Source organism: Aythya ferina, assembly GCF_964211825.1.
Source record: "Aythya ferina genome assembly, chromosome: 20".
Taxonomy (NCBI): domain Eukaryota; kingdom Metazoa; phylum Chordata; class Aves; order Anseriformes; family Anatidae; genus Aythya; species Aythya ferina.
In genome coordinates this window covers 11,520,482-11,544,732 of record NC_140318.1, presented here as the reverse complement: position 1 = coordinate 11,544,732, position 24,251 = coordinate 11,520,482, and the positions used below count along the sequence as shown (strand labels likewise).

Sequence of the window (24,251 nt, the reverse complement as noted above, 5' to 3'; positions counted from 1 at the left end):
AGGGAGGGAATTTTGAGAGATCACAGGACCAGAAAGGCATCTGAAGGTGATCGTGTTGTTCAAGTAGTTCAAGGGTGGCAAGCAAAAGCAGAGGCACCAGCCTGCAGGAAAAGGGAAAGACTCTGAATCTAATGAGAAACTGGAGTTCAGGGATACATAAGATATTGAGTACGAACCTAAAACTACTGAATTCTTAGGAAGAGCAGGAAGGAGACAATCAGTGATTTATGCTCAAACTTGCAAGAGGCAGTTTGTCACTGCTGGGGCTGACAGGGCAGTCACCAGGTTGTTGCAGAAGGAAGTGTGGGAGCATCTTCCAGGAGCGAGGAAGAGGTGGGTACCAGGCTGAGAAGACTTGAGCTCCATCAAACAACATTGCAAGTTCTCTGCAAAAGGCAACAAGGACATCCCCACAATGATGGGGATGAGCTCCACAATGTGGAGATTCAGGGATTGGCTGTACGTTTGTCCTGGTACCCAGCAAATGGGCTGGATGTGTACTTTGGGAGGGAGGGAGGTGCAGACAGCCCAAGGTTTGGTCCCACAGGCAAGGCTGGAGCACTTGAGCAACTGGGAGCTTCCATGTACATGCTCCTCCTAATGCAAGGAGGTGATGCATCAGGAGGGGAGAATCTGTCAGGGATCCAGGCTGGGAGAAATGACATATCAGGCTTTGAACCACAAAGGGACTGGTGGCTGAAGAAAGGCATGTACTCTCCATGCTTTGTGTGGTATGTGCTGTTAAACAAGGGCAGAAAGCAGAGACAGAGGAAAGGGAAGCAGCTGTAGGGATAAGTAGCTTGTGTTCATGAAAGGACCTGCCTGACCAACCTCATTCTGGCTTGTATTAGGAATAGTGCAGCCAGCAGGACCAGGGGAGTGATCATCCCCTGTACTCTGCTCTGGTAAGGCTGTACCTCTAGTGCTGTGTTCAGTTTTGGGCCCCTCACAACACAAAGGACGTTGAGACCCAGAAACATGTCCAGAGAAGGGCTATGAAGCTAGTGAAGGGCCTGGAACACAAGTCCTGTAAGGAGCGGCTGAGGGAACTGTGGGTGTTCGGTCTGGAGAAGAGGAGGTTTGGGGAGATCTTTTTGCTCTCTGCAACTACCTGAAAGGAAGGTGATCTGGAGGTCAGCCTCTTCTCACAGGTAACCAGTGATAGGACTAGAGGGAATGGTCTCAAGTTGCACCAAGGGAGGTTCAGTTTGGAAATTAGGAGATATTTCTTCTCTGAAGGAGTGGTTACACATTGGAATGGGTTGCCCAGGGAGGTGGTGGCATCACCGTCCCAAGGCGTGTTTAAGGAAAGGTTGGACATGGTGCTTAGGGACCTGCTGTAGTGGGTGACATTGGTAGTAGGGTGATGGTTGAACCAGATGATCTTGGAAGGCTTTTCCAACTTTAATGATTCTATGATAAGAGCAGGTGGGAAAATGGTACAGCCAAACAAAAGGCTGGTCTCTTCTAGCTCAGGAAGAGCAGATGATCCATAGGAAATAATACAAATGGTTGTGGCTTCAGGCAAAGCTGCTATGGAGCAGCTCAAACTGCTACATGGAACACCCCATGACAACAGATATTCCTGGAGGTCAGTGAAACAGTTGGTGTAACCAGAGCAGACAATAGAGGATGCAGGAGGAGAGTGCAAGAAAGTGAGATGAGGAGGATGGGTAACACAGCACAACACATTGAAAGGCACCATCAAAACATCTTCCTGGGTCCAAATCACCTTGGGAAGAAGGGAAAGGAAGGTCTGCCCTGACAGATCCCTCAACCAGACTGGGGCAAGAACAAAGCCACAAGAGAGAAATTCTGCCAGGAAGAATAACTCCTTGGAGAGGGGAGGCTGTAAATCACAGTCTTGACTATAACGACCATTCCAGAAACCCTAGAATCGTAGAATATCCCAAGCTGGAAGGGACCCATAAGGATCATCAAGTCCAACTCCTGGCACCACACAGGTCTACCCAAAAGTTTAGACCATGTGACTAAGTGCACAGTCCAAACGCTTCTTAAATTCCAACAGGCTTGGTGCAGTGACTACTTCCCTGGGGAGCCTGTTCCAGTGTGCGACCACCCTGTCTGTGAAGAACCTCTTCCTGATGTCAAGCCTAAACTTCCCCTGCCTCAGCTTGACACCATTGCTGTGGGTCCTATCACTGGTGATTAAGGAGAATAGGTTGGCGCCTGCCCCTCCACACCCCTCACGAGGAAGTTGTAGACCTTGATGAGGTCCCCCCTCAGCCTCCTCTTCTCCAGGCTGAACAGGCCCAGTGACCTCAGCCGCTCCTCATACGTCTTCCCCTCTAGGCCCTTCACATCTTTGTCACCCTCCTCTGGACACTCTCCAACAGTTTTACATCCTTTTTGTACTGTGGTGCCCAGAACTGCACACAGTACTCGAGGTGAGGCCACACCAGTGCAGAGTAAAGCGGGACAATCACCTCCCTCAACTGACTAGCAATGCCGTGCTTGATGCACCCCAGGATACGGTTGGCCCTCCTGGCTGCCAGGGCACACTGCTGATCAGGGCACACCCCTGGATATGTCATCTCACATGTTTTTACCACATCACAGCATGAAGTGAACTGATGGGGTTCTGGTACCTGAGTGGCTGGTAGAGCAGGGGTGTTGGACCAGCTGGCCTTCAGAGGTCCCTTCCAACCTCAGTCATTCTGTGATTTTGTGATTCTAGCAAGCAAGCAATGTATCTGCACTGAGGAGGACATTTGGAATGAGTGGAAAGTCTGCAAGCAAAGAAAAGACCTCAAAACGCAACAAGAAAACTCTACAGTGAAAGACGAATGAGTGCAGGGAGACCATGAAAATGGTGTGCAGCCTTATGAGATTAATATACGTGCTTCAGCCATATATTTGAAGGAAAGGCAGCCCTATGGCACTTCTCAGTTCACCCAGACCCAGAATCACTCAAACACAGTTTTCCAGGAAGACGATTTATGGCAAAAGTGGGGTTGCAAGTGACAACATGAAGGTATGGGGACAGCAGCATCAAGCAGAGAGGAAGGTCCTCAGAGGTTTGTTGAATACCAGTGGGGCTGCAGGAAGGTAATGTGGCTGCACCTGAATTTAGGAAGAATTAATGCCGCTTCTCCTTCAGTGAGTATGCAAAGCATCTTTGTGAGGAGAGCTACATCTGATAGGAGAATAAGAATCCAGCACTGGACATTTGCAAGGTTTTAGAGGAAATAAAAGTTGAAGTTAGAGTAAAATGTAACCCAGGCTTCCAAGGGAAGGTTGTACCCAAAAACCCATCTGTCCATCCCTTGTTAGACACTTGGTTTCTCCAGCAGTGGGAATGGCACAACTATCACTTTCCTGGATCTCAGAAAAAAGAAGTCTAAAATCCCATGTTAACCTTGAGAAGAGCAAGGGTGAAGGGGCAAGGAGCAGTGGGGAAGCTCCTGGGAGACCTGGGGGGGACATGCTGGCCCCACTGAAGTTGTTCCAGAGCAGAGCACCGTGCATTGCGATGTGCTGGGAAATGGGAAGCCATGAGCTGGGAGTTGCCGATGAGAACTAGCTGGGCACAGGAGCTTTGTGACTGTGGAGCAGTGTGCTGGCCCACAGGGATATCAGCAGGACACCCAGCAATCTGGCCAGCCCAGGATAATGACAAATCATGAGTGTGGCAGGGGAAACCAAACTGGCTGTGGGGACAGGAGGAAAGCTTTCCAGTCTATGTGCGAAAATAGTGATGCTGAGATATGTTAGTGAGACCTTGCCAGGTGGTGCATAGGGAGCCCGCTTGAGGAAGAGGGAGCTGTTCTGCCATGGCACTATGCCTGCAGAAGGAAGAGCCCCTGGGGAGCACATGTTGCGATGCGGTCAGCCTGGAGCTGCAAAGCCTAGCAGGGAGGCAACTGCTGCATGGGGGAGCAGAGCCATTCGCTAGAGCATGCTGCTGTGGGTGGGCCTGGCACGGACAAGCCTGTGTCAGCTAACAGCTTAAACCCAATTTCAAAAATGATTTGTACTTGGGAACCACATCCTTAGTTCTAATGCACCAAGATTTGGACAAGGAGTCAAGGTGCCATGTGGTGCCTTCTCATACGGTTTAGACCCCACAGTGATTACATACCAGCGTAAATACAGGAGGAGTTTTGGTTCCTAAATGTTTGTCACCAATTAGATCTTTTCCTTTTACCTAAAATAAACATGCTGTGACTGTAAGTAGATGTCCACAGAGCCTTTAGTGTCAGTTTATTGAAGTGGAGGTAGAAAACTACGTGCCTGGAAGTTAGCACAAAGACCAGAAACCCCCAGCTCTCTCCCTGCATACCACGGCCCTCTGCCCCTCCACACCTGGGAGCATACCCAGGCCTCCGGTCTCCCCAGAGGATCACCACAAAGCAGCTTGGCTTCTATGGCACTAGTTGGGATATAAGTGGCATCTTCGTTTCATTTTCCAGTAACTGTAGGGGTTTGCAATTAAGTTTGCTGATCTAATAGCCATTAACTGGATGATCAGCCAGTCACTGGAAGTGTCTGTTTGCCTTTCTGTTAATTACATACCTTTTGATTTCCAATCAAATCTAATACAAGACAAGTGAGCTCAATATAGAAGCTGATCAGTGCTGCTCTTCGTGGAGCACACACCAACCCTATGGTCTTGCTGGGTTTGCAAAGCTACATCATGTCAAGACTGGGAACAGACAGCACGCACTGCGACACGAGCAAGTGACACGTCTGCTCCCAGGCAGAGCCGTGTTTGCAGGAGGGGCAGGGCTCGCCTGGTGCTGTGAGCAGGAGAGCTGCAGCGGTGTGAACTTTGAGACGTGTCCCAGGCCCCTGGGCACTCAACAAACCACTGGGCCATGAGCAGCACTGAAAGGGCCTGCATCTTCCAGTCCTGGGAGAGGGCGACAGAGCAAAGCAGAGCTGGCCTTGCAGGGCTCTGCATGGGGTGAATGCTGGCCCTCCTTGACCCTACAGCTGTCCTGCCCTTGAGCAGTCCCCCCTCCCCCCATCAGCTGGGGACATGTGAGGACCCAGTGCCTGTACAGCTTACCTTGAGAAGATGCTTCTTCTCTTCACGCCAGGTGTGTATGGTAGCAAAAGTGGTTTGGGATGCCAGGGTGAATTCAATATACCCCTTGGAGGCACATGGGAAAAGATCCCCCGTTACAGCAGAGTCCGTAATTGCACATGCACAGCCCCTTGAGCCATTCCCTTTAGGATGTTGTGGGAGCAGGGAAGCACACTGCGAGTGAAGACAACAGAGTCCTGTGGTCAGTGTCAACTGAGGGCACCCCCATGAGGCAGCCCCCGCCCTCCAGAGGCTGGGCCTGGAGGCAGGTCTGAAGCTGTCTGAACGTCCCAGTAGCTGCAGGCTCTCAGAGGGGTGGTCCTGTTGTGCAGCTGGGGTAGTGCTGTAGGCTATGCAGCCCAGTTGATTCAGAGACACCTGGGAGCAAGAGCTTGAGTCTGGGAACACGTCAGTTTTCCTCACTTTTTTCACTCACTTGTTTTCCTCACTTTTGCAACCAAGAATGTACTTCCTGGCCTTCTTGGATAACCTTGGTTTCTTCTAGACAAGCTGGTCTGGATTTAAGAGTGATATGGGGGGGTGGAGGGGAGGGTCTAGCAAGTGCAAGGTGTGTTGTTTCTGTGCTCAGAGAAGCTGTTCAGAGACCTTTCACCTCTGAGAAGTTTGGGACTCTGGAAAGGAGGTTTCCCCCCAGATTCACCAGTCTTCAAAGGCCAGTGTGGGGCCTGAGAACATGAGTGATGGGGAAGCTGGCCACGAACAGGAGCATCTCTCTCTGACACAGCACTTCTCCCTGCCCCAATGAATGCCCCAAACTGGACCTTGCTCTCCAGATGTGGTCTCACAAATGTTCCTTGATCTGCTGGCCACTCTTTGCTAACCCAGAAGAGGACGCACTTGGCTGCCTTTCCTGCAATGGCACCCTGATGACTGATGCTCATTTTGTTGATGCACAGGGCAAAGCTGCCATCTCACCCACAGGCCCATACTGCCCTGTTGCTTGCGGTTAACCTCTCAAGAGGCAGTACTTTGCATATGCCTTGGCTGAACACCAGGAGGTTTGTACTACCCCATTTTGGGGGGCTGCTGAGGTCTCTTTGAATGACAGCCCTACCTGCCAGAACAGTAGCCAGTCCCCAGAGCTTTGTTGTCCCCAAGATGCACATCATCACTGACAATGGACATTGCTTGGAGTGACACATCTTCACACATTTCAGGAGATGCTGGACCTGGCAGGTTGGAAAGTCCACAGTCACGTTGCTCACCACCCTCAGGTCACCTGACACTTTGCATCAGCTGTGTTGGGTCAGCTGGTCATAGAGCCAAGGTATAAAGTCACATCCTGAGATGATCCAAGTTGAAAATAGCTACGTGCTTTCAACAGTGCACCTGGAGAAAGCAGGAACACCCAAAGTCTGCCATTTTTTTCTGTGCCAGTGTCTCATGAAGCTATGGCCCAAAAGGGCACCTTGCTGCCCCAGCAACAGTGAGTTTTTTCTTCACTTTTAACAGGTCTCAGTTGGTGTCATTAAAAGTTTCTGAACTTCTGCAGTCTCAACTTCTGAAAAGGCTCCAAGGGCCTTGTTGTGCCACTGCAGTGCCTGGAGACAGGAGCTATATTTGCCCCTTCCCAAACTCAGGAACAAAAACAGTGTTTATTCTTCTGTTGGGCTTGGACCCAGCACAGAGGTGTCTTTAAGCAGTAATTAGCAATTTAGAGGTGACTCACCCCTCACCCACGAGATTTCAGATAGTTGCTGCCTATGCCACAGAGCCATTGCCCATCAAGGCAAGACCCCACAGGGGACAGACCTCGAGACCAGGGTGCTAAGGAAAGGCTCAGCTGGGCTGGCACCAGGTCCCAGGTACAGTGGCAGCCCATCATCTCACTTCATGCAGTCCAAGATGGACAGACAAGATCTGACAAGCTCACGCTGCAGTAGTGACTCCTGCTGTGACAACCATATTGCCAGCTGACAACAGCGGTGCCAGCACCATTTGCATGCAATGGGACATCCACAAGGTTCTAACACAGATCCTGAGCTTTAGGGGGGACCTGATTCATGCGGAATCAAAGGGCTCTTCTCAGTACGGCGAGTGCTATGCTTAGAACCAGAGATGCTCCAATACATTTACATTTTATTTTTAAAAGGGGGAAAAAAAGTAAAGTCAAAAGGGTTAAATGTCACACGTAGCACAGAGATTGTTTATCTTTGCTCTGAGCACTTAAGATGTTTTTAGAAAATACAAACCTTAAACAAAGTCATAAAGGGAAACCAGTGCATTTAAATCAATTTAAAGAAGCTTGTTGGAAATAAGAGAAATGTTCTTAAAATTGCATCCATATGAAGACAGTAAAATGAACTCTAGGAAGTTGAATAGCAACAAAACAAGACAAGCAACGAAGACACCAAAACTTGTCCACTTGCTCTGAGGAATAACATCTGCACTTACATATAGTCTTTTCTTCAAAGGCTCCAGGAACAGGAATTGAACATTAGGATCTGTTTGACCAGGAGCTGGTCAGATTCAGATTGAATTTTCAAAGAAAATAAGCTGATGGAAAAGCAAAGAAACTTGGCAACTGCCTTGGATGAGAAGGATCTTTGTTTGAACCCCAGCCTAGAAGATCTCTTTTAAAAACACATTAAAGGGTCTGCCCAATCAAAAGAGAAGTCCAAGTCAGTAGTAAAACAAAGAAGATGGCATTTCCAGTCAAAATAAATCAAGTATGAATTTCAAACTTTTCACTGTAGCGTGTCATCTGCTGCTTATACTCGCATTTGGTACCACTGGTTTTCACCAGAAAGCTAGAGGAAGTAAATATTATGCCAGATTTTAAAGAGGTTCTCAGAAGTAAAGAGACTACAGATAGGTAGACCTACTATGTAGAGCAGGCACATGCTTGTAAGAGCTGTAATACATGGCAGAACTAGTTAATGCATGGTCAAATTATGTCATAAGGGAGGCTGAATCCAACTTTTTCACGGGAAAGTCACACCTCACAAATATAATTTCTGGAGGAGTCAACAATATATGAGTATTGGACATTCCTTGGTAATCTGGGAAGGGTTTTTGTCAAAGCCTGTGGTGGATAAACTGCCATAGATGGGGAGGAAGATCCTCACTTGCTAAATAAGTGGCTGAGAGAGAGAAAACCAGTCAGTTTTCCAGGGGAGGAAGATCACCCCTGTAGCCTCATCAACACGTGCTAATGCACATGCTGGCTGGTGTGATACCAGGTGACCTAGAAAGGGCGCTAAACATGTTGGGGACAAGGTCTGCCCCTTAGCAGGGCAGTAATGCTGAGGTCCCAGAGGAGCAAGTGTCAAGGCAGTGACACAGGACAGAGCTGTTTTGTCCCATCCCAGGGCTGGTTCTCAGCCTGCTGCTGCTACCCAGAGAGCTCACCATGCTGACGGTGGATCATTAAACATCTCACCCACATGCTGTAGGAGGTGAAAGTGGCAGATGCAGCATGAGGAGGAGGTATTAGGTGTGGAGTGGGAAGCAGGAAAAGGCACTGTGCAACTCCAAGGTCTCACTCACATCTTCAGGGCTGGGTGGAGGTCCAGATCCAGTCACTCAGCCTAAGCAGGGGAGGGAGAGAGAAGGATGAGAGGCACAGCACAGGTCACTCCAGCTGGGAAAGTGTGGAAGATCTGGATCAGCACAAAGAAGATGAATAGGGAAGCTACTCTCCACAGTACCAGCAAGCACTACAGCCATTGGCTGTGAAGTCTCCAGAAGAGCTTCTCACAAATGCAATGCTCAGCACCTCCTGGCTATTATGCACACGGGTCTCCCTTGCCCCACCACCACTCTGTTCTCTCCCCTGAGAGCCTTCCCCACCAGCTGGCACCTGGGCTGAGCTCTGCTGCACCAATCTGCTTCTCAGCACAGGGTGCTGCCAATGGCCCAGGACACCTTTAGACAAATTAATGAAACAAAGTCCCATGGAAGTCATTAACTATGTAACAATATCTGGCAAGGCTTATTGCGAAAATAAAGTGGGGCAGGTATAACCTCCTTTTTGCCCGTCCCCTGTGCTTCTCTTTGCCCCTGTATCTGCCTGTAGCTGAAGGCAGGATCTGGGAGGGGATGCCTAGTGCATCACAGCTGCTGTAGGTCATGGCAGGGCAGGGCAGGAGTTCTGCCCTGGCACCCAGCACCCCAGCTCCCAGCATGGAGCTGCCAGGATGCTCAGCACCCAACTGCTGAACAGCACTGGGCTGGGGAGGACATCATGGTGAAAGCTCCCTTAGTGAGCAGCAGGTACAGCAATAAGCTAGATGAAGGTGGGGGGGGGATGCAGTATGAACACCCCACCCCTCTACCCCCACCCCCCACTCTGCATGGAGGGGTATTGCACCCATAAGAGAGTTAAAAATGCAGCTTGTGTGCAGACCTGCTCTGGGTGGCCAGTCAGGCACGGAGAGAAAGCAGACAGGCGAAAGGGAAATGGAAAGCACCGGTGGCAGAGAGAAATGATATCACCACTGTCTGCCTGGACAATGTCCACACATGTCAGGAAGGAAATATTTGGCTGGAACATGATGTGGAAACACCGGGACTCCCTGTCACACAGAGCCCTTGGCAAAGGGCTGTGCTAACTGCAGGATGTTGTGAACCACATGAACAAATGTACTGAAAACAAGCCTGAGGCAAAGCTACGTGTGGGAGCAGCATTCTAAGGAGCACAGCAGATAACAAGTTGTTCCTGTCCAGAAACAGTTGTTCCTGTTCAGACTGGGCAGGGAGGAGAAGTCCTGCTGGAAACACTGGGCTCCTTCACAAAGAGGACAGAGATGAAACTGGCTTGGGAAGTCCCAGCAGGCTCCCTCGCCCTGCCGCTGCTGGGATGCGGCCAGCTCTCGCCCTGCTCAACACCAGGATCAGGAGGGGAAGTTTCACAAATGTATTTTCCCTGTGGTGGGGAAGGAACAGCTGAGAATATCCTGATGGGCTCAGCACTGGGACAGAACTTGTTCAGCATTCTTCCTACCAGCACACAGCAAGGAGGCAGATTGTAGGCTGAAATGAAAGCCTGTGTTGCCGGCAAGGCTGGCCAGGAACAGGCAGTGTAGAAAGTCAAGTGGAGAGGATTTCTGCACTCTGCCACACCTCAATGCTTGAGTGAACATGAGATGCTGGCTCACAAGAGCTTTGCTGGGGGTATGGCTTGTCCTGGGTGGGTTGCTATTTTTCATATGTGGATCTAGGGAGCCGAACAGAGCAGGAAATGCCAGCATGTGGAAGAACAGGATGAATCAGGGTTTCAGAAATATGAATTCAAAGGAATATGGCCTATGGAGACAGGTCTACTGCCACCAGTTGATCTTTCAGGGTGGGCTGTCTGTGTCACCATCTCTCCAGAGCAGCCCTCAGTGGAGCACAGCCCGTGCATAAGCTCTACAGGGACGGCAGCATGGGGAGATGGCTCTCAAAGGATGGGGAGGTCCAGCCCTGTGTCTGGGACTTGAGGGAAGCCCAGAGTTTGACCAGGGTCATGCTGCTTCCAAAAGGGACCTGGACAAGCTAGATAAGTGGGACCATGTGAACCTAAGGAGGTTCAAGAAGTCTAAGTGCAAGGTGCTGCATCTTGATCAGGGCAGTCCCAGACATGAGTACAGACTGCAAGAAAGCACTGTGGTGGTTTTACCCAGCTGGGCAGCTGAGCTTCACCACTCTCTTATTCTCTCCCTCCTCAAAGTAAAACAGGGAGAAAATGCAAAGGAAAGGGCTCAAGGGTTGAGATAAGGACAGGGAGATCACTCATCAATTATCATCATGGGCAAAACAAGCTTGGCTTAAGGAGATTAATATAATTTTTTATCTATTACTAGCAGACTAGAGCAGTGAAAAAACAAAACAAAACCAAACCGAAACAAAACACCTTCCCCCATCCACTTTTTTTCTATGTTCTCCCCCCAAGTGGCTCAGGGGAATGGGGGATGGGGACTGTGCTTCTCTGCCACCACTCCTACACCTTCACTCTCTGCCTTCGCTCCCCTGCTCCACGTGGGGTCCCTCCCACGGGATGCCGTCCTTCCCAAACTGATCCTGCACGGGCTTCCCACAGGCAGCAGCTCTTCAAGAACTGCTCCAATACGGGTCCACATCATGGGGTCCGTCCCCCAGGAGCAAACTGCTCCAGCACAGGTTCCCCATGAGCAGCAGCTCCCCCCAGACCCCCTGCTCCTGTGGGGGCTCTCCATGGGCCACAGCCTCCTCCAGGCCACATCCACCTGCTTTTTCTGACCCTGCAACTTGAAGGGGACCCTGGGGAAGGACAGCCCCTAACAGCCCTAACAAAGAGCACAATGAGTCCCCAAAGGAGCCTTTCACATGATAATGGCTGCAGAGCCCAGCCATCAGGGCCCAGATCAAGCCTGCAAATCCAAGGGGGTTGGAACCAGATGATATTTAAGGTCCCTTCCAACTCAAGTCATTCTATGATTCTATGCTTTGGGGCTCACAGGGTCATGCTGCTTTTCTGGACTCAGATCCAGAGGCACACCTTCAGATATCCCCACTTCCCACCAGCCCTTGGAGCACTGCAGCCAGGGGGCTGAGAGGGCCTTGAGCCTTGTCCCTGCCCTGGCCCAGCCTGAGCTCGTGCATGAGCTGGGCTTCAGATGATCAGGGGGCTGCAGTCACAGCAGGGTGAGCAGAGGAAAGGTCATTTGGAGAATGGACATGGCCACAGGTCCTTCACGCCTTGCCTCACCTCACCCTGGCTGTGGTCCTCTTCTAGGAGCCAGCCCAGCCCCTTGGGCTGCTGGGCTTTGAGAAGGCGCTTGCTTGGGTGAGCTCACTGCATTATCAGCCCCTGGTTGTTCTCCAGCCACCAACCCCTTGAGGACAACAAGGGGCAGCACATCCCCAGACAGTCCAGATTCTCCCCAGACACCTACAACAAGCTCTTGGGGGTGAGTTCTCTTTATTTGGTTGAAAAGGAGGGACCATGTACTGGAAAAGCAGGAGATGCATCAGAACCCTGAAGAGGGACAGCAGAGCAGCAGCCTGGAGCTTTGGCACATCGGTCTTGCCTTGCATGGGGAGCAGCAGCATTATCCAGTCATCCTGTGCCTCCTAGAATACAACCAGGAGAGGTGGGCTCGGTATTTAAGGTGGGGAGGCCAACAGAGTGGGCAGGGCAGGGCTCTCCACTAGGATCAGTGTTTCCTCTTCCAGCTTTCCCCAGGTCTGTAGGCTTCAGCCATCTCCAAGGATGGGTTTCTAGCATAGCTCCGCAAATGTATGTGCACTGGTGTGGTGGGAAATCATGTGCTAGGTCTGTCCAGTGGGCCAACAACCTCTGTGTTTTGCATGGTGAGATATCAACCCAATTTCTTGCTAGTTTTGCTGATTCACCACACTGAGTTCCCTTTGGTAAGAATCAGCGTTTTGGACCTTGCTGCTGGATGAGCTCAGCAGCTGTTTCTCCACTGAGCTGGTGGGTTTTGGTTCAGGTGTCCTTGCCCACTATCAGGCAGCTGCATCTCCATCAGGGGGCCCTGTGCCCATTGCTGCAGAGCAGCTCCAAGAGAAATGGTCCTACCTGGGTGTGACTGTCAGCACACGTTCAAACAATGCGGTCCCCAGAGTAGCGAGAGGAGTTCATGGTGGCCCTCATTGGGGCACCAAGGGGGAAATTTTCAGGTGAGGACATTGCAAATGCTGTGTTGCACTGCAACAACTCACCTATGGTTCATCGACTCTGCATTCATCTGTGAAAATAAAGAGAAAGGCTGAGTGCAGGGCTGTGGTCTGGCTAGTCCCATTTAGCACCCACAGAAAGAGGCAGACAACTGGAGATGGACTTCAGTAAGGCAGAAGTCATGGCATGCCAATCCAGAGCACCCCTCATCACTGGCACTCTCCTGGCTGCCCACCCCACGCAGCAATGGCAACGACAGCCAAACAAGCCCCTGCAGCTCAATCAGGTTTCCCATAAGGACTGAGCCAGTCTGGCTGGTGTGAACACGGTGCTGGGCCATGCTCACCCTGGCTGGGCAGCATCTTGATCATCTCGTCGGTGAAGCTCTGCTCCTTGGCAAACCTTCTGAACAGTGCCATGACTGCGGGGCTCACCTCTTGTCTTCTGCCTGAAGTCAAGGACAGGAGTTAGGTGGGTGGAATGCATGATGACCCCTTGGGGGGCAGGAGGTGGTGGTGGAGTTCTCAGGGAGCAAGGGACCTTCAGCTGGGTGCCTGGGAATGTCAGTCGCCTTCCCATGGGCCAAGACAAAGTGTATGGGCTGGTACCAGTGTCCCCAAGCACCACAGCATCTCATCTCCTAGTTCCCATCTCCACAACTTCTGACCTTCCCTTGCAGCAGGACCCCCACTCTTTGCTCCATTTTGCCAAGAGTCTTACCTAAGGCTGTGGACTCCTGGCACAGAGCAGAAGCCTGAGACCCAGCCCCAAACCGTAGCCCCTTTCCCCTACTCCCCCTCTATGTGGGGCCAAGCAGCAGCACTGCCCCCCTCCTGTACCATAGCTAGCACATGGGCAGGGGTGATGCGAGGTGTCCCCAGGACCCCTGAGCCCTCATCCTGCCAGTCAGACTGGACACATACTGTAGAGCCTCAGCATGTGCAAGGTCTTCCCATCCTTCACCCTGGTTGTAAAGATTACTGCGTAGCTCTTGTAGTCTGTGTCCAGCACCTGTGCCATTCTATCGCCTCCCTCTGAAAAAGAACATTGAGCAAAGTGAAAAATTAATTATGTTCCCCTGAGAGCTCCTGTAAGAACTGTAAGAGTGTGAATGCCTGTGAATGGAGCCAAGGGGCCTGACCTAGCCAGACTCTATTTCTGCTGCACCCCCACTCTTAGATTGTCCTCTTGGAAAGGCTCCTCCAAAAGCCTAGGGGAGCCCACAGATGACGGCACAGCAGAGTGACCAGGGATGGCCACTGCAGGCGGCAGAGCAGCCTAACCAATTTTGGACTAGCACTTGGGCTAGGGTCAGGGGAAACCACTGCTGCTTTGTCCCCTGGGAGCAACCATCCACAGTCCTGCTGCAGATTGATTCTGCATCAGCCAGGTGAGTGAGGGATGCACCCCTGCCCCTGCCAGGACCCTGTCCTCACTCACCTGAGATGTAGACTTCACCCTCGTCACTGGTCTTCTTGAAGATTGTCTCCCGTCTCCTACACCCCTCTGGTCTGCAAGGCAGGGAAGGACACCTTGTCGCGAATCCTCAGGGCATGCTCAGAGCCAGCTGGGTTTGTCCCTGCAAGAGGCTGGGGCATCACCGTGCCCAGCTTGTTCCCTGCCCTGGGACAATGGCTCTGGTGTTGTCAGCTCAAATGCGTGAGATGCTGTTAGGAGAGGGGGTGGTATGGCTGAGGGGGATGGATGGCTGCCATTCCCACAGCAATGGGTGCCTGGGCTTCCAGAGCAGGGTGCTGGCACCCAGGAGTTCTGTGGGTCTCATGGACACTTCCTTGCTCTCACTCTGATCTGGTGGGATGAGCCCAGCTCTAATGAGGAGGCTCTGTGCTGTCCCTTATCAGCATGCAGCTGGGTGGCTCAGCCTCCATGCTGGGACCCTGTCCTGTGCTCACAGTTCCACCAGGCTGCCTGGTCTGCCCTGTGCCCTGCGGCTGCTGGGTCGCTGCTTCTACTGGACAGTCTGGGGCAGCACCGGGGCACCAGGGTCTCCATAGCCCAGCTATCCCAAGTTTAAACTTGTGGCTGCTGTCAGCTGGAGTCCCTGATTCAGCCCCTGCCCAGGTCTTTTGTGGTGCTGGCTAGAAGTACCTGGATGCAGACCCAGAGAGAATCCTTCAGTGAAGCCCAAGGAGAAAAGCATCTGGCACTTACGTGACAGCTGCATATGAGACCTTCAGCTTGTCCTGCCCCAGGACAGAGAGGCTGGCCATCACCATCTTCAGCCTATCCTTCTCACGGAGGTAGAATTCAGAGTTGGAGGCCAGAGCAACGACGTACCATTTCCCTGCAATCTGGCAGCATAGATGGGCTGTAAGTCCAGAGAACCAGGCAGGACCTGTCCCTTTTTGGGGGCCAAGTGGCCAGGACACCTGCAAACTCCCACAGCACCCAGGCCATGGCACCTGCATCCCATCTGGGCACCTGCAGCATCCCTGCTGGATCCTTCTGCTGGGGCTGGGTAACTGCCCTCACCTGTGTGTCCAGTGCTCATAGACAGCAGAGCCAGCAGTGGCTGCAGCATCCCCAGCCACCCCCAGCCTCTACATACTGCTCCTGCCCCCACCCCGGTGACCAGAGACCATGCTTCCCTCCCCGGGGTGCTGCATGTCACCTTGCTCCTGTCCGGCCCTGTAGCTCCAGCCTCTGCACGCAGCAAGCAGAGTAGGGCCAGCCCCAGGCTCAGCACCACCGTCCTCATCTTGCGCAGCCTCCTGTAGCGTCACGGTAGGACTGGGAGCAGTCCTGGGGCTGTTGACTTTATAGTGCTGTGCTGCCCCCGCCCTGCACTGCGTGCTGCTGTTGGCCTGGGGCGAGGTGGTGGCTTGGGAGGGCTGAAACCATCCAAAGGTAAACAGCGCCTTACAGAAGGAAGAAAGTGTTGCGAGCCCCAAGGAGGGATCTGAGTAGCAGGGTTGCAGGGCCGCTATTGCACCACAGACAAAAATGAAGATTTTCCCGTATTTTACGTCTCTTGTGAAAGAACAAAAATACTTCTTGTTTCCCTTGCCAGGAAGAGCAGGGAGGTCCTTCCCAGCACGTAGCCTGTGGGCAGCACTGTCACAGCAGTGACCCTGCCCCTGTCCCCAGGCTCGCCCAAGCCTGGGTGCCAGCACAGGATGCCAGTGACACAGGTTCCTGTCACTGTCGAGCGTCCCCTCCATGCCAGGGTGCACTGTGCCCAGGCTCCAAAGGGCTCCAGGGATCACAGCCCCAGGCGAGTCCGTGCTGCCTCCTCACAGCCTGGTGCCCAGGCACCGAGGGATTCCCTTTCCTTGGCCACCATTTGCTGGGGCCTGGGGTGAGGGATGGGGGGGAGGAGGAAGGAAGGGGGCAGGGTCTGCCTCCATGCTGCTGAAGGAGGGGGACTGGAGGCAGGGCCCTGCCACCCCTGGGGCTCATTGCAGCATGGCTAGAGGGCGCTGGCAGACACCTGTGGGGGTCTCAGCAGACATGGCACGGTCCCACTCCCACCTGGGCAGCTCTGAGTGCCCTGGGGCAGGGGCTGAGCAGGAACCTGGGTGACCTGGAGAAGCCCGTAACGATCCAGAGCCCATGCAGCAGGTCCATACAGGCTGCCTGCTCAGCCCTGCCTGCTGCCCACCCTGCTGGGCTGCCTGGTCAACACCATTAGTTCATCCCCTGCCCAAATCCTCAGTGGTACCCCCAATGCACCTCCTTTCCTAGCCTCTGTGCGCATGCGCACACACACACACCAGTCTCCATGCTGTGCTCTGCAAACCATGAAGCAAAGGAGCCCCCATACTGCCCTGTGGTTGGGTCCAGGGCGGCTGGGCTCAGGGTGTCTGGCAGCACCCTCAGTCCTGCCAACAAAAGCAATGAGTTCTGGGGCAGCTTCTGCACCTGTTTATTTCAGCGGGAGAGGCGTGCTCCTGGTACGGAGCAGCAGGTCTGGCAGAGGATGGGAAGGGGCACCAGGGCCAGGGCAGGGGGGGGGAGCTGAGCCTGGACTCCACCAGCTCTGGAGGACACAGCTCTTGTGTCAGCCCCTCAGCTGCAGGAAGGCAGGACAGACAGACGAAGGGTTAACAGGGACTGGGGGGCTGTTCAGCCCAGCTTCCCCTGGCCACGCTCATGCGAGAGCCTTGGTGCACTGATCTGTTAAACCGAAAGAGAGGCGTGAGTGTGCTCCCACATGGAGAACCCCAGGCACCTATGGAGCCTCCCAGTGCAGAGGGCACATGTGGGCCAACCCCATCCCTGGCACTCACCCGACTGTGGCAGGATGGCCAGCATGTCCTCAGTCAGGCCCACAGAGTGGAAGAGCGCTTTGAACTTCTGCAGGAACTGGGGGCTCACATCCTGCTCCCTTGCTGCAGCCAGACACCCAAGGTGAAGGCTGGTGAGTGAGGGGGCCCAGCAGGCACAGGACAGCTGCCAGGTACCCCATGGCTATGCCAGGCTGGCAGCAAGGGGGTACAACCCCCACCTCAGATGAGTGAACCCCCCCCCCCCAGGGCCGTGTACCCACCCACCCAGATCCGAGCAGAGCAGCTGACAGCTCTGGGGGTCTGCAGCCTGACCAAAACACTACAGGCAAGGATCTGGTGGAAACCAGAGTAAACTGGTGGTACAATGTTTCATTCACCCCAAGGTGAATTCCTGGGGTGTGGCTCAGTGCCAGCACGCTGGGGTGCTGATGTGGTGGCCCTGGGTGGTGATGAGGAGCACCAGCCCTGCCACCCACCACTGCCCATGGCCTGGCCCAGCCCAGCCCTGAGGTGCCCCTCCCCGCTGCGACACCCACTGTAGAGCTGCAGCATGGTGCTGGGCTCCTGGCCGCGGTCCCTCAGGGTGTACACGATGGCGTAGTGCTTGTAGTCTGTATCCATCACGCGCAGGTCCGTTTTTTCTTGATTTTCTGAAAGGACCCCATCCAGTGCCCGGTCAGGTGATGCGATGCAGGGCCCTGGCCCAAATGTGCCCCACTGGGGTCTGGAAAGTGAACTGCTGCCTCTGAGCCAGCAGCTGTGTGCAATTTGGCTGAGCTGCTGCCTGCTCGCAGCCTGACCCTCACCAAGTGATGGAGGCAGAGGGGCCAAACCCACACCTCCCACTGTCATCTGGGCACAGAGGGGATCTGTGCTGCCTGCCCTGCATTTTTGGGGTCCCTCTGCCCACACATACCTGTGCTGGTGTAGTGCCCTGCCTGCCCACTCTTCTGGAAGAGCAGCTCAACCTTTTTGCATTCTTCTGGCCTGGAAGGAGAAAATTGGAACAGCAAACAGAGCTCGAAGCCAGCGTGGCGGCAGGATGGTGTGGCAGGGCAGCGTGGCAGGGCAGCGGGATCTGCGGGACTATGCTGCCCACCCAGCTGCAGCCACAGACTGGGCAGTGCCTGGCCCAAAGGGGACTCCAGGAGCACCAAATTAATCTGCAGCAGAGCCCACCACAGCAGCACAACAGAGCTGGGCACTCACAGGGGGAAGATAGCCTCCATAGCCAGGTGCCCCTCCGGCGTGAAGCTGATGGTGGCAATGGATGACTTCATCTTGTCCTTCATGCTCAGGAACACGGGGCAGTTGGAAATGGCAGCCGCGATGTGCCACCTCCCTGCAAACTGCAGCAAGCCATCACCAACAGGGTTTGGAAAAGATGTGTGGGACCTCCCACCTGCCACGGGGGACCTGTCACATGCCATGGGGACCTGCCTTCCCATCGTAGGACCTGACAGTCTGTCGTAGGGGAACTGCCTCCTGCTGTAGGGACCAGCCAAGCCTAACATGGGGACCTGCCACCTGCTTGTGTGCAGAGCACTGCCTGTCCTGTGCCAGGGTGGTGGCATGGAGTCCTCCCCATATTCCCTGGGAAAGCTCCACATTTCTGGCACCATTGCAGCCCCAGGGTGTATCCCTGCAGTGGGGCCACCACTGGGACTGTGCAATGTGGCAGGAGATGGGCTAGAGTTGTCCAGGACTGACCTGGTTTTGCACAAGCATCCATGGCCTTGCAGCAACAGCCCTGGAGCAGACTCTGAGCTGGGACTGGGGGGTGCCTGGGGATGCCCAGGGGTGCCCAGGAACAGGGGGTGCCCGGGGACGCAGCACAGTCACCCTGCCCCAGCCCAGACAGGACTGGCCAGGTTGGTACCCTGTGCTGTTACCTTCCCCATGTTGAAGTCCAGCTGCACAGGGACCTCGGCACCTGCCCTCAGCAGGCAGAGCAGGGCCAGCACCAGGCTCGGCAGCACTGTGGTCATCCTTGCTCCGGGGTCTGGATACGGGCTGGAGAGGCTACAGTCCTGCCTCTTCTCACACTCACCTTTATAGCCCCCACTGCTGGCAGCAGTCCCTGCCCACCCCCTTTATGCAACAGGTTACACAAGAGCACTGATAGCTCGTACCCGTGTTGGGTGACAGCATTGGCCCCTTCCCAGTTTAATTACCCAGTCCCAACTGAATGCAGCCTTGTGTGAGACCCAGCACAGAGCATGTTCAGGACTGGGCAATGTCCTGTGCTGGTGGGATGTCCAGGGACGGGGACATGGGCACAGAGGGTGTCCTCACCACTCCCCTCCTGGCTGTCATGTTCTGGCCACAGGGTCTGGCTGTGTCAGGATGGATCCTGTCTCAAGGAGGAGGGCAGTTGGGCCGGGGCTTTAGCCTGGGGTCAAGCTGCAGCCCAGTGCCCTTGGGAACAGACCCTGCTCCTGGGGAGGGTCCAGGATCATGGCTTGGGGACCGCTGGGGTGGCCAGGACTGAGCTACATCTGACATTCACAGACATTGCTCTGGTTCATATCTATCACCCCCTCTCCCTCCCCAGTTTTGGAGACACCCCCCCCCCCAGTCACCCATTGCCCCATCCCCATGCTGCCAGCCTGCTCTCTGGAGGGGAAACTGGGGCAGAGAGGGCAGAAGAAGAACTGCCCAGGGTGATTGAGAGGGCAGATTGGAGCTGATCCCTGCAGCTGGTCCCAGCCCTGGGAGCCTTTCATCCCCAGACAGGACAAGTTTCATGGCCAGGCAGCACCCCATAAGCACACATGGAGTCTGAACCCAGCAGCCTCCCCCTGCTGCAGCCCCCTCCCCACAAGCCCAAGCAAGGGAGACCTCAGGAGAGCCCATCAGGGTGCCCCCCCCACAATGATCCAGAAGACGTGGCCAAGGGGCTGGTGTTTTATATGGGCTTTAATGGGGGTGAGGGTACAGGCATGGGGTGCAAAGCCAGGAAGTGAAGGTGGATAGATACGGTGCTGGGGAAAGGATGGGGCAGCCACCAGCTTGCAGCGGTCTTGGAGCTCCGGTCGGCAGCAGCTGGTGGGTCTGCCTGGAAGAGAAGGGAGGCGAGCATGGCTGAGCTGGCAGGCAGGGGGCATATGGAGTGCTGGTGGCTCTGGCAGCCCCACACTGAGGGGGCAGGCACCCACCATCCAGGGCCACCCCATGGGGATGTGGTAGGACCTGCCGCAGGGGGATGGGAGATATCCCAGCCAGAGGAGCTGGGCTGCGACTGAGAAGCCTGATGGGCTGGAAGAAGCAGGGGTTCTGCAGGATGGCAAGGCTTAGGGCACCCCCAGCCCCCCCAGAACTGGTCTGAGCCCCAGCAAGGGCAGGACTCACCTAGGCAGCCTCTGCCATGCACTTGTCTGCAGAAGAAAGAAAAGCAGGGATCAGCCCCTCCATGGGGTGGGGACAGCATCAGTACCTGGTGTGAGGCTTGCCCCAGCACACCCCTCTGAGGACCCCCACTTCTGTCCAGAGGCACTGAGAGCTGAACCAAGGTGCCCAGACATGTGGGCTCCCCTCTCCCCACTGCCCCCTCTGTTTCTGCCTGCTCTTACCTGTCTGAGGCAGGATGAGGATCTCTTCGTCCGTCAGGCCCTGCTCCTTGGAGAACTGGGTGAACCTCTCCAGGCGCTCGGGACTGAGCTCCTTAGTCCGGCCTGCAGCCAAAAGCAGAGTGAGAGGTGGCCCCTGTCCCTTGCAGGATGGCCCCTGGGCATGGGAAATCCAGCAAGGACTTGGCAGGGGCCAAGGAAGGAGGACCCTACCCAGCCATGCCATGGGCTGTCCTGCTGCCCCCTCCCATGGGACAGATCCCCACCAAAACACTCTGAGGGCCCCAACTGCCAAAGCACAGGGGGGCTGGCATGGGGGCTGGCAAGGACATACTGTAGAGCAGCACCATGGTGGAGGTGCCGGTGCTCTTGGAGATCCGGGTGGCCACCAGAGCGTACTCATCATAGTTGGTCTCCACCACACGGATGTCGTGTTTGCTGCCCCAGCCTGCGAAGGATGGAATGAGCACATCTCAGCCCCCAGCACCGAGCCCAGACCCCACAGGGGAGCACAGACTCCTGCAGGGTATGAGCCACCCTGAGGTGTCCTGGCTAGGGCAGGAGCACAGGCTGCATCCCAGCTCCATCCTGCCCTGCCAGAGGAGGTGCCAGGAGCCCCGCAGTGGGGTCGGATGCTCACGTGGGCTGGTGTAGCTGAACCGCCCAGGCTGCTCTGTCTTGATGTAAAGGCTGTTCTTCTTCTCACACTGGTCACCCCTGGGGAGCACAGCACAAGAATGCCAGCAGGGCTGGAGGAGGCTGGCGCTCAGCCCGTGCACAGCCCCAGGCATGGCACTGCTGCCCCCCTAGCGCCCACACATCAGCCCGGGAGCAGGGAGTGCCCAGAGCTGCCCCCATGTTCCCCTGCCGCCCGCTCGTACTTGGGGTAGGTGGAGTTGACTTCCAGGTTGCCATCTGCGGTGACAGTGATGACCGTGGTGCACATCTTCATCAGGTGCTTCTTCTCCTTGAACCAGTTGGAGCTGGAGGCCAGGCCAATGCTGTACCACCTCCCCGTGAGCTGCACGTAACCTCTGCTCAGTGCTGGACAGGTGCCCCAGCCCAGGCCATCTCTGCCTTCCCTGCCAGCTTGGGCCTTGTGGCAGGACCGTGCCTGGAGTCCTCACACCCCCCAGTAGCTGCTACAGCCCTCAATGTCCACAAAGCCCAAAGTGAGCCCTGGTTAATGACATGCCTTTCACTGCCCACCACTCAGGGGTTTTCCTTCCCATTTGCCCTGGTGGAAGGACAAATGGTGGAAGGACCACCCAGACCAGAAATGATGTTTGCATCTGTCCATGGCACAAGGAAGGGGTCAGGACCATGGTCCAGCCCAGACTGGGGCCAGCATGGATGTGCCTCCATCCCCATCACCTCCCTGATGGGCCATGCCCCCCAGCAGAGCACCCCTGGAGGACCTGGCAGCATGACCCCTCCTGCAGCTCAGTGGGACCCCAGGGCTCTCCTTGCTGTGTCGTGCCCACTGTGGAGGGAGGAAGGGTCTTGCTGGCACCCTGAGCATGCCAGTACCCAGAGGCTGAGAGGCTAGAGGGGTGTGCAGGCTCCGCCAGCACAACAGCCTGTGTTTTTGGGGTCCGGGACTGGGGGTGGGTGGGCTCTGCTGGGGAGGGAGATCCATGGCCCACATCCACACTGCCTATCAAACTGAGCTTGCTTTCCTCAGACCCCCTCCAAAATTCCTCTGCATCTATGGACACCCCACAGCACAGGAGGCAGGCTGGCCCATTTGCTCTGTCCTACCCCACAGGCTGGATCCTGGATCCTGCATCCCTTACAGAGCCAGCAAACCGAGGCCCCCAGGGACAGGGGATGAGGACATACCAGGTGCCCTCCCTCCTCCCTGTACCTGGAGAGGCTGGCCCTTAATCCATCAATAACCCCCTCTCTGCACATTTCTGGGGAGATGAGCGTCCCGCACGCCCCAGCCCCCACGCAGGTGAGGCTGGTCGGGCTGGGTCACCTTGTCCTGCTGGAAGTTGGCTTGCATTGGAATGTTGTCCTGCGCGTGCAGCGCCCCGAGCAGGGCCAGCCCCAGGATGCTGAGCAGTGTGGCTTGCATGTCCCCGGTGCCTGCTTTCCCCAAGCCGAGCCGAGCAGGAGCTGAGCCGAGCCGAGTGGGAGGTGCAGTCAGTGCTGGACACTCTGCTGAGCCCCTATTTATGGGCAGGCAGTGCAGAGGTCCCGGGGGGCCTGTGCTTTGGGCAGGCCAGCCCATCTCCCCCTGTGCTGTTATGCAAGCAAGAGCAGGGGCAAGAGTTGAATCCAAAGGGCAGGCTGGGAACCTGCAAAAAATTCCCTCCTGTTGATATTACATGTTTGCCTTGGGATGCCAAAATGCTCCACAGCAAAAACTCAGCTTGCAGCCAGCTCACTGGCTGTCCCTGCCCCCAGAGCTGCAGAGTGCTGGGAATGGGGGGGAAGCAGTGCTGCCACCAGCACAGGAAGGGGGCTGGGGATGCCAAAGGGGCAGCACTGGGGGTCAGGGCTTGCAGGCTGCCCACTTTGCAGAACTCAGACTTAGAGAGGTGCCCAAGCAAGGCAGAGGGAACACCAAGTACCTACTGAGTCCTGATCTGACCTGTGGGACTCACGGGCACCTTTGGGTGCTCCCATGGGACACCCTCCACCAAAATCCCAAATCCCTGCATCACCTGAAACAGCATCTCTGTTGCCAGGTGCCGGGGTGAGCCCCACCAGGGTGCAGCTATGGAGCACCCTGAGGGTATGCTGAGGGGTGCTGGGGGACACTGCAGCCAGCGGGGAGCCAGACCACAGTTGCCAGCTCCCCAGTCAACAGCACACAGCCAGAAGGCCGTCCCCCATGCCACCCTGCAGCCAAGAGGAGATGCGTACGGGACGCCCCGAGCACTGCCAGCCCTTGTGCTGTGGGTCATCACTGGGTGTCAGCAGTGGTTCCCACGGGGCTGGGACAGGGCTGGCTGCACAGGACACAGCACCAGCCTGGCCGTGGTGCCCCAGGGCCATGGCTCTGGCAGGCGCTTGTGCTGCCAGCCTGCAGCTCTCCCTGCAGCATGGCCCTGCCAAGGATCTTTACATAAGGAGTGTGTTTTCACAACAGCTGTTTTTTCCCTCTCGGCAGCCCACCCTGCCTGACCGCCTGAGCACATTCCCTTCCCCGCATCCAGCTGTGAGCCCGGCCTGCCCTGCACAACATGTGCTAGGAGCCAAGCTGGCCCCGGCTCTGTGGATTTAACAAAACAAAACAAAAGCGGATCTGGGTAGGACTGAACATCATGAGAGCGGGACAGAGCCACTGCATGCCAGTCTCAGGCTCAGCCTTGGTATGAGCCCATCCTCAGCTGGTGTGGGTGCATGCCATGGGCCCTTGGGGTGCTGGAAGGAGCTCTATCCATTGGGAAGCGGAGGCACGGAGCACTCACGTGGGTCTCCACTGTTCTGTGCTGTGCATGGACACAGAGCTGTCCTGATTCCCTGCCAGGGTGGCATGAGGGGACCCAAGGGCCCCCCTCACTCAGCTCTTTTGTGGTGGCAAAGCTGGGTGCTGGCCCATGGCAAGCCCAGGAGCACAGGGGCACTGACAGCAACATGAGACAAGCAAAGCTACAGGGCCTGGGCATTTGCACCCTATAAACAAGTTCACCCCAGGCACATGGGCTGGGCAGGAACTCCATCGCTGTGCCGTGTCTCCACCATGACACAGGCACTTCTGGAGAGCAGCCCTGCAGCTGCGTACAGCGAGCTGTACCTGAGGGGCT

At 55.3% G+C, this 24,251-nt stretch overlaps 3 protein-coding genes across 10 annotated transcripts; all 3 read right to left on the bottom strand.

Moving 5' to 3' along the window:
• Nucleotides 1-11,937: 11,937 nt before the first annotated feature.
• On the bottom strand, nucleotides 11,938-15,478 carry LOC311421975 (extracellular fatty acid-binding protein-like). 3 transcript variants are annotated; one of them, XM_084494545.1, is made up of 7 exons: nucleotides 15,307-15,461; nucleotides 14,847-14,986; nucleotides 14,115-14,185; nucleotides 13,598-13,708; nucleotides 13,021-13,122; nucleotides 12,719-12,744; nucleotides 11,938-12,106 (listed from the first exon to the last, which is right to left on the bottom strand). In XM_084494545.1, the coding sequence occupies exons 1-6, from the start codon at nucleotides 15,391-15,393 to the stop codon at nucleotides 12,719-12,721; spliced, it is 537 nt and encodes a 178-aa protein (XP_084350671.1). In that variant the 5' UTR covers nucleotides 15,394-15,461; the 3' UTR covers nucleotides 11,938-12,106. The 3 variants fall into 3 exon arrangements, with proteins under 3 accessions (XP_084350671.1, XP_084350670.1, XP_084350669.1); XM_084494544.1 differs by lacking the exon at nucleotides 12,719-12,744 and having other exon boundaries at nucleotides 13,002-13,122; nucleotides 15,307-15,474; XM_084494543.1 differs by lacking the exons at nucleotides 11,938-12,106; nucleotides 12,719-12,744 and having other exon boundaries at nucleotides 12,938-13,122; nucleotides 15,307-15,478.
• Nucleotides 15,479-16,544: 1,066 nt separating this feature from the next.
• Nucleotides 16,545-19,049, bottom strand: LOC311421976 (lipocalin-15-like). 2 transcript variants are annotated; one of them, XM_084494546.1, is made up of 6 exons: nucleotides 18,817-19,049; nucleotides 18,134-18,273; nucleotides 17,841-17,911; nucleotides 17,461-17,574; nucleotides 16,925-17,026; nucleotides 16,545-16,811 (listed from the first exon to the last, which is right to left on the bottom strand). In XM_084494546.1, exons 1-6 carry the CDS (start codon nucleotides 18,910-18,912, stop codon nucleotides 16,786-16,788), a joined length of 549 nt encoding a protein of 182 aa, XP_084350672.1. In that variant the 5' UTR covers nucleotides 18,913-19,049; the 3' UTR covers nucleotides 16,545-16,785. The 2 variants fall into 2 exon arrangements, with proteins under 2 accessions (XP_084350672.1, XP_084350673.1); XM_084494547.1 differs by lacking the exon at nucleotides 18,817-19,049 and having other exon boundaries at nucleotides 18,134-18,747.
• A 715-nt stretch (nucleotides 19,050-19,764) lies between these two features.
• LOC311421974 (lipocalin-like) lies at nucleotides 19,765-22,657 on the bottom strand. 5 transcript variants are annotated; one of them, XM_084494542.1, is made up of 7 exons: nucleotides 22,475-22,657; nucleotides 21,375-21,514; nucleotides 21,134-21,210; nucleotides 20,828-20,941; nucleotides 20,497-20,598; nucleotides 20,276-20,301; nucleotides 19,826-19,978 (listed from the first exon to the last, which is right to left on the bottom strand). In XM_084494542.1, exons 1-6 carry the CDS (start codon nucleotides 22,571-22,573, stop codon nucleotides 20,276-20,278), a joined length of 558 nt encoding a protein of 185 aa, XP_084350668.1. In that variant the 5' UTR covers nucleotides 22,574-22,657; the 3' UTR covers nucleotides 19,826-19,978. The 5 variants fall into 5 exon arrangements, with proteins under 5 accessions (XP_084350666.1, XP_084350668.1, XP_084350667.1 ...); XM_084494541.1 differs by having other exon boundaries at nucleotides 19,826-19,982; nucleotides 22,475-22,656; XM_084494540.1 differs by lacking the exon at nucleotides 20,276-20,301 and having other exon boundaries at nucleotides 19,765-19,946.
• Between the last annotated feature and the right edge of the window lie 1,594 nt (nucleotides 22,658-24,251).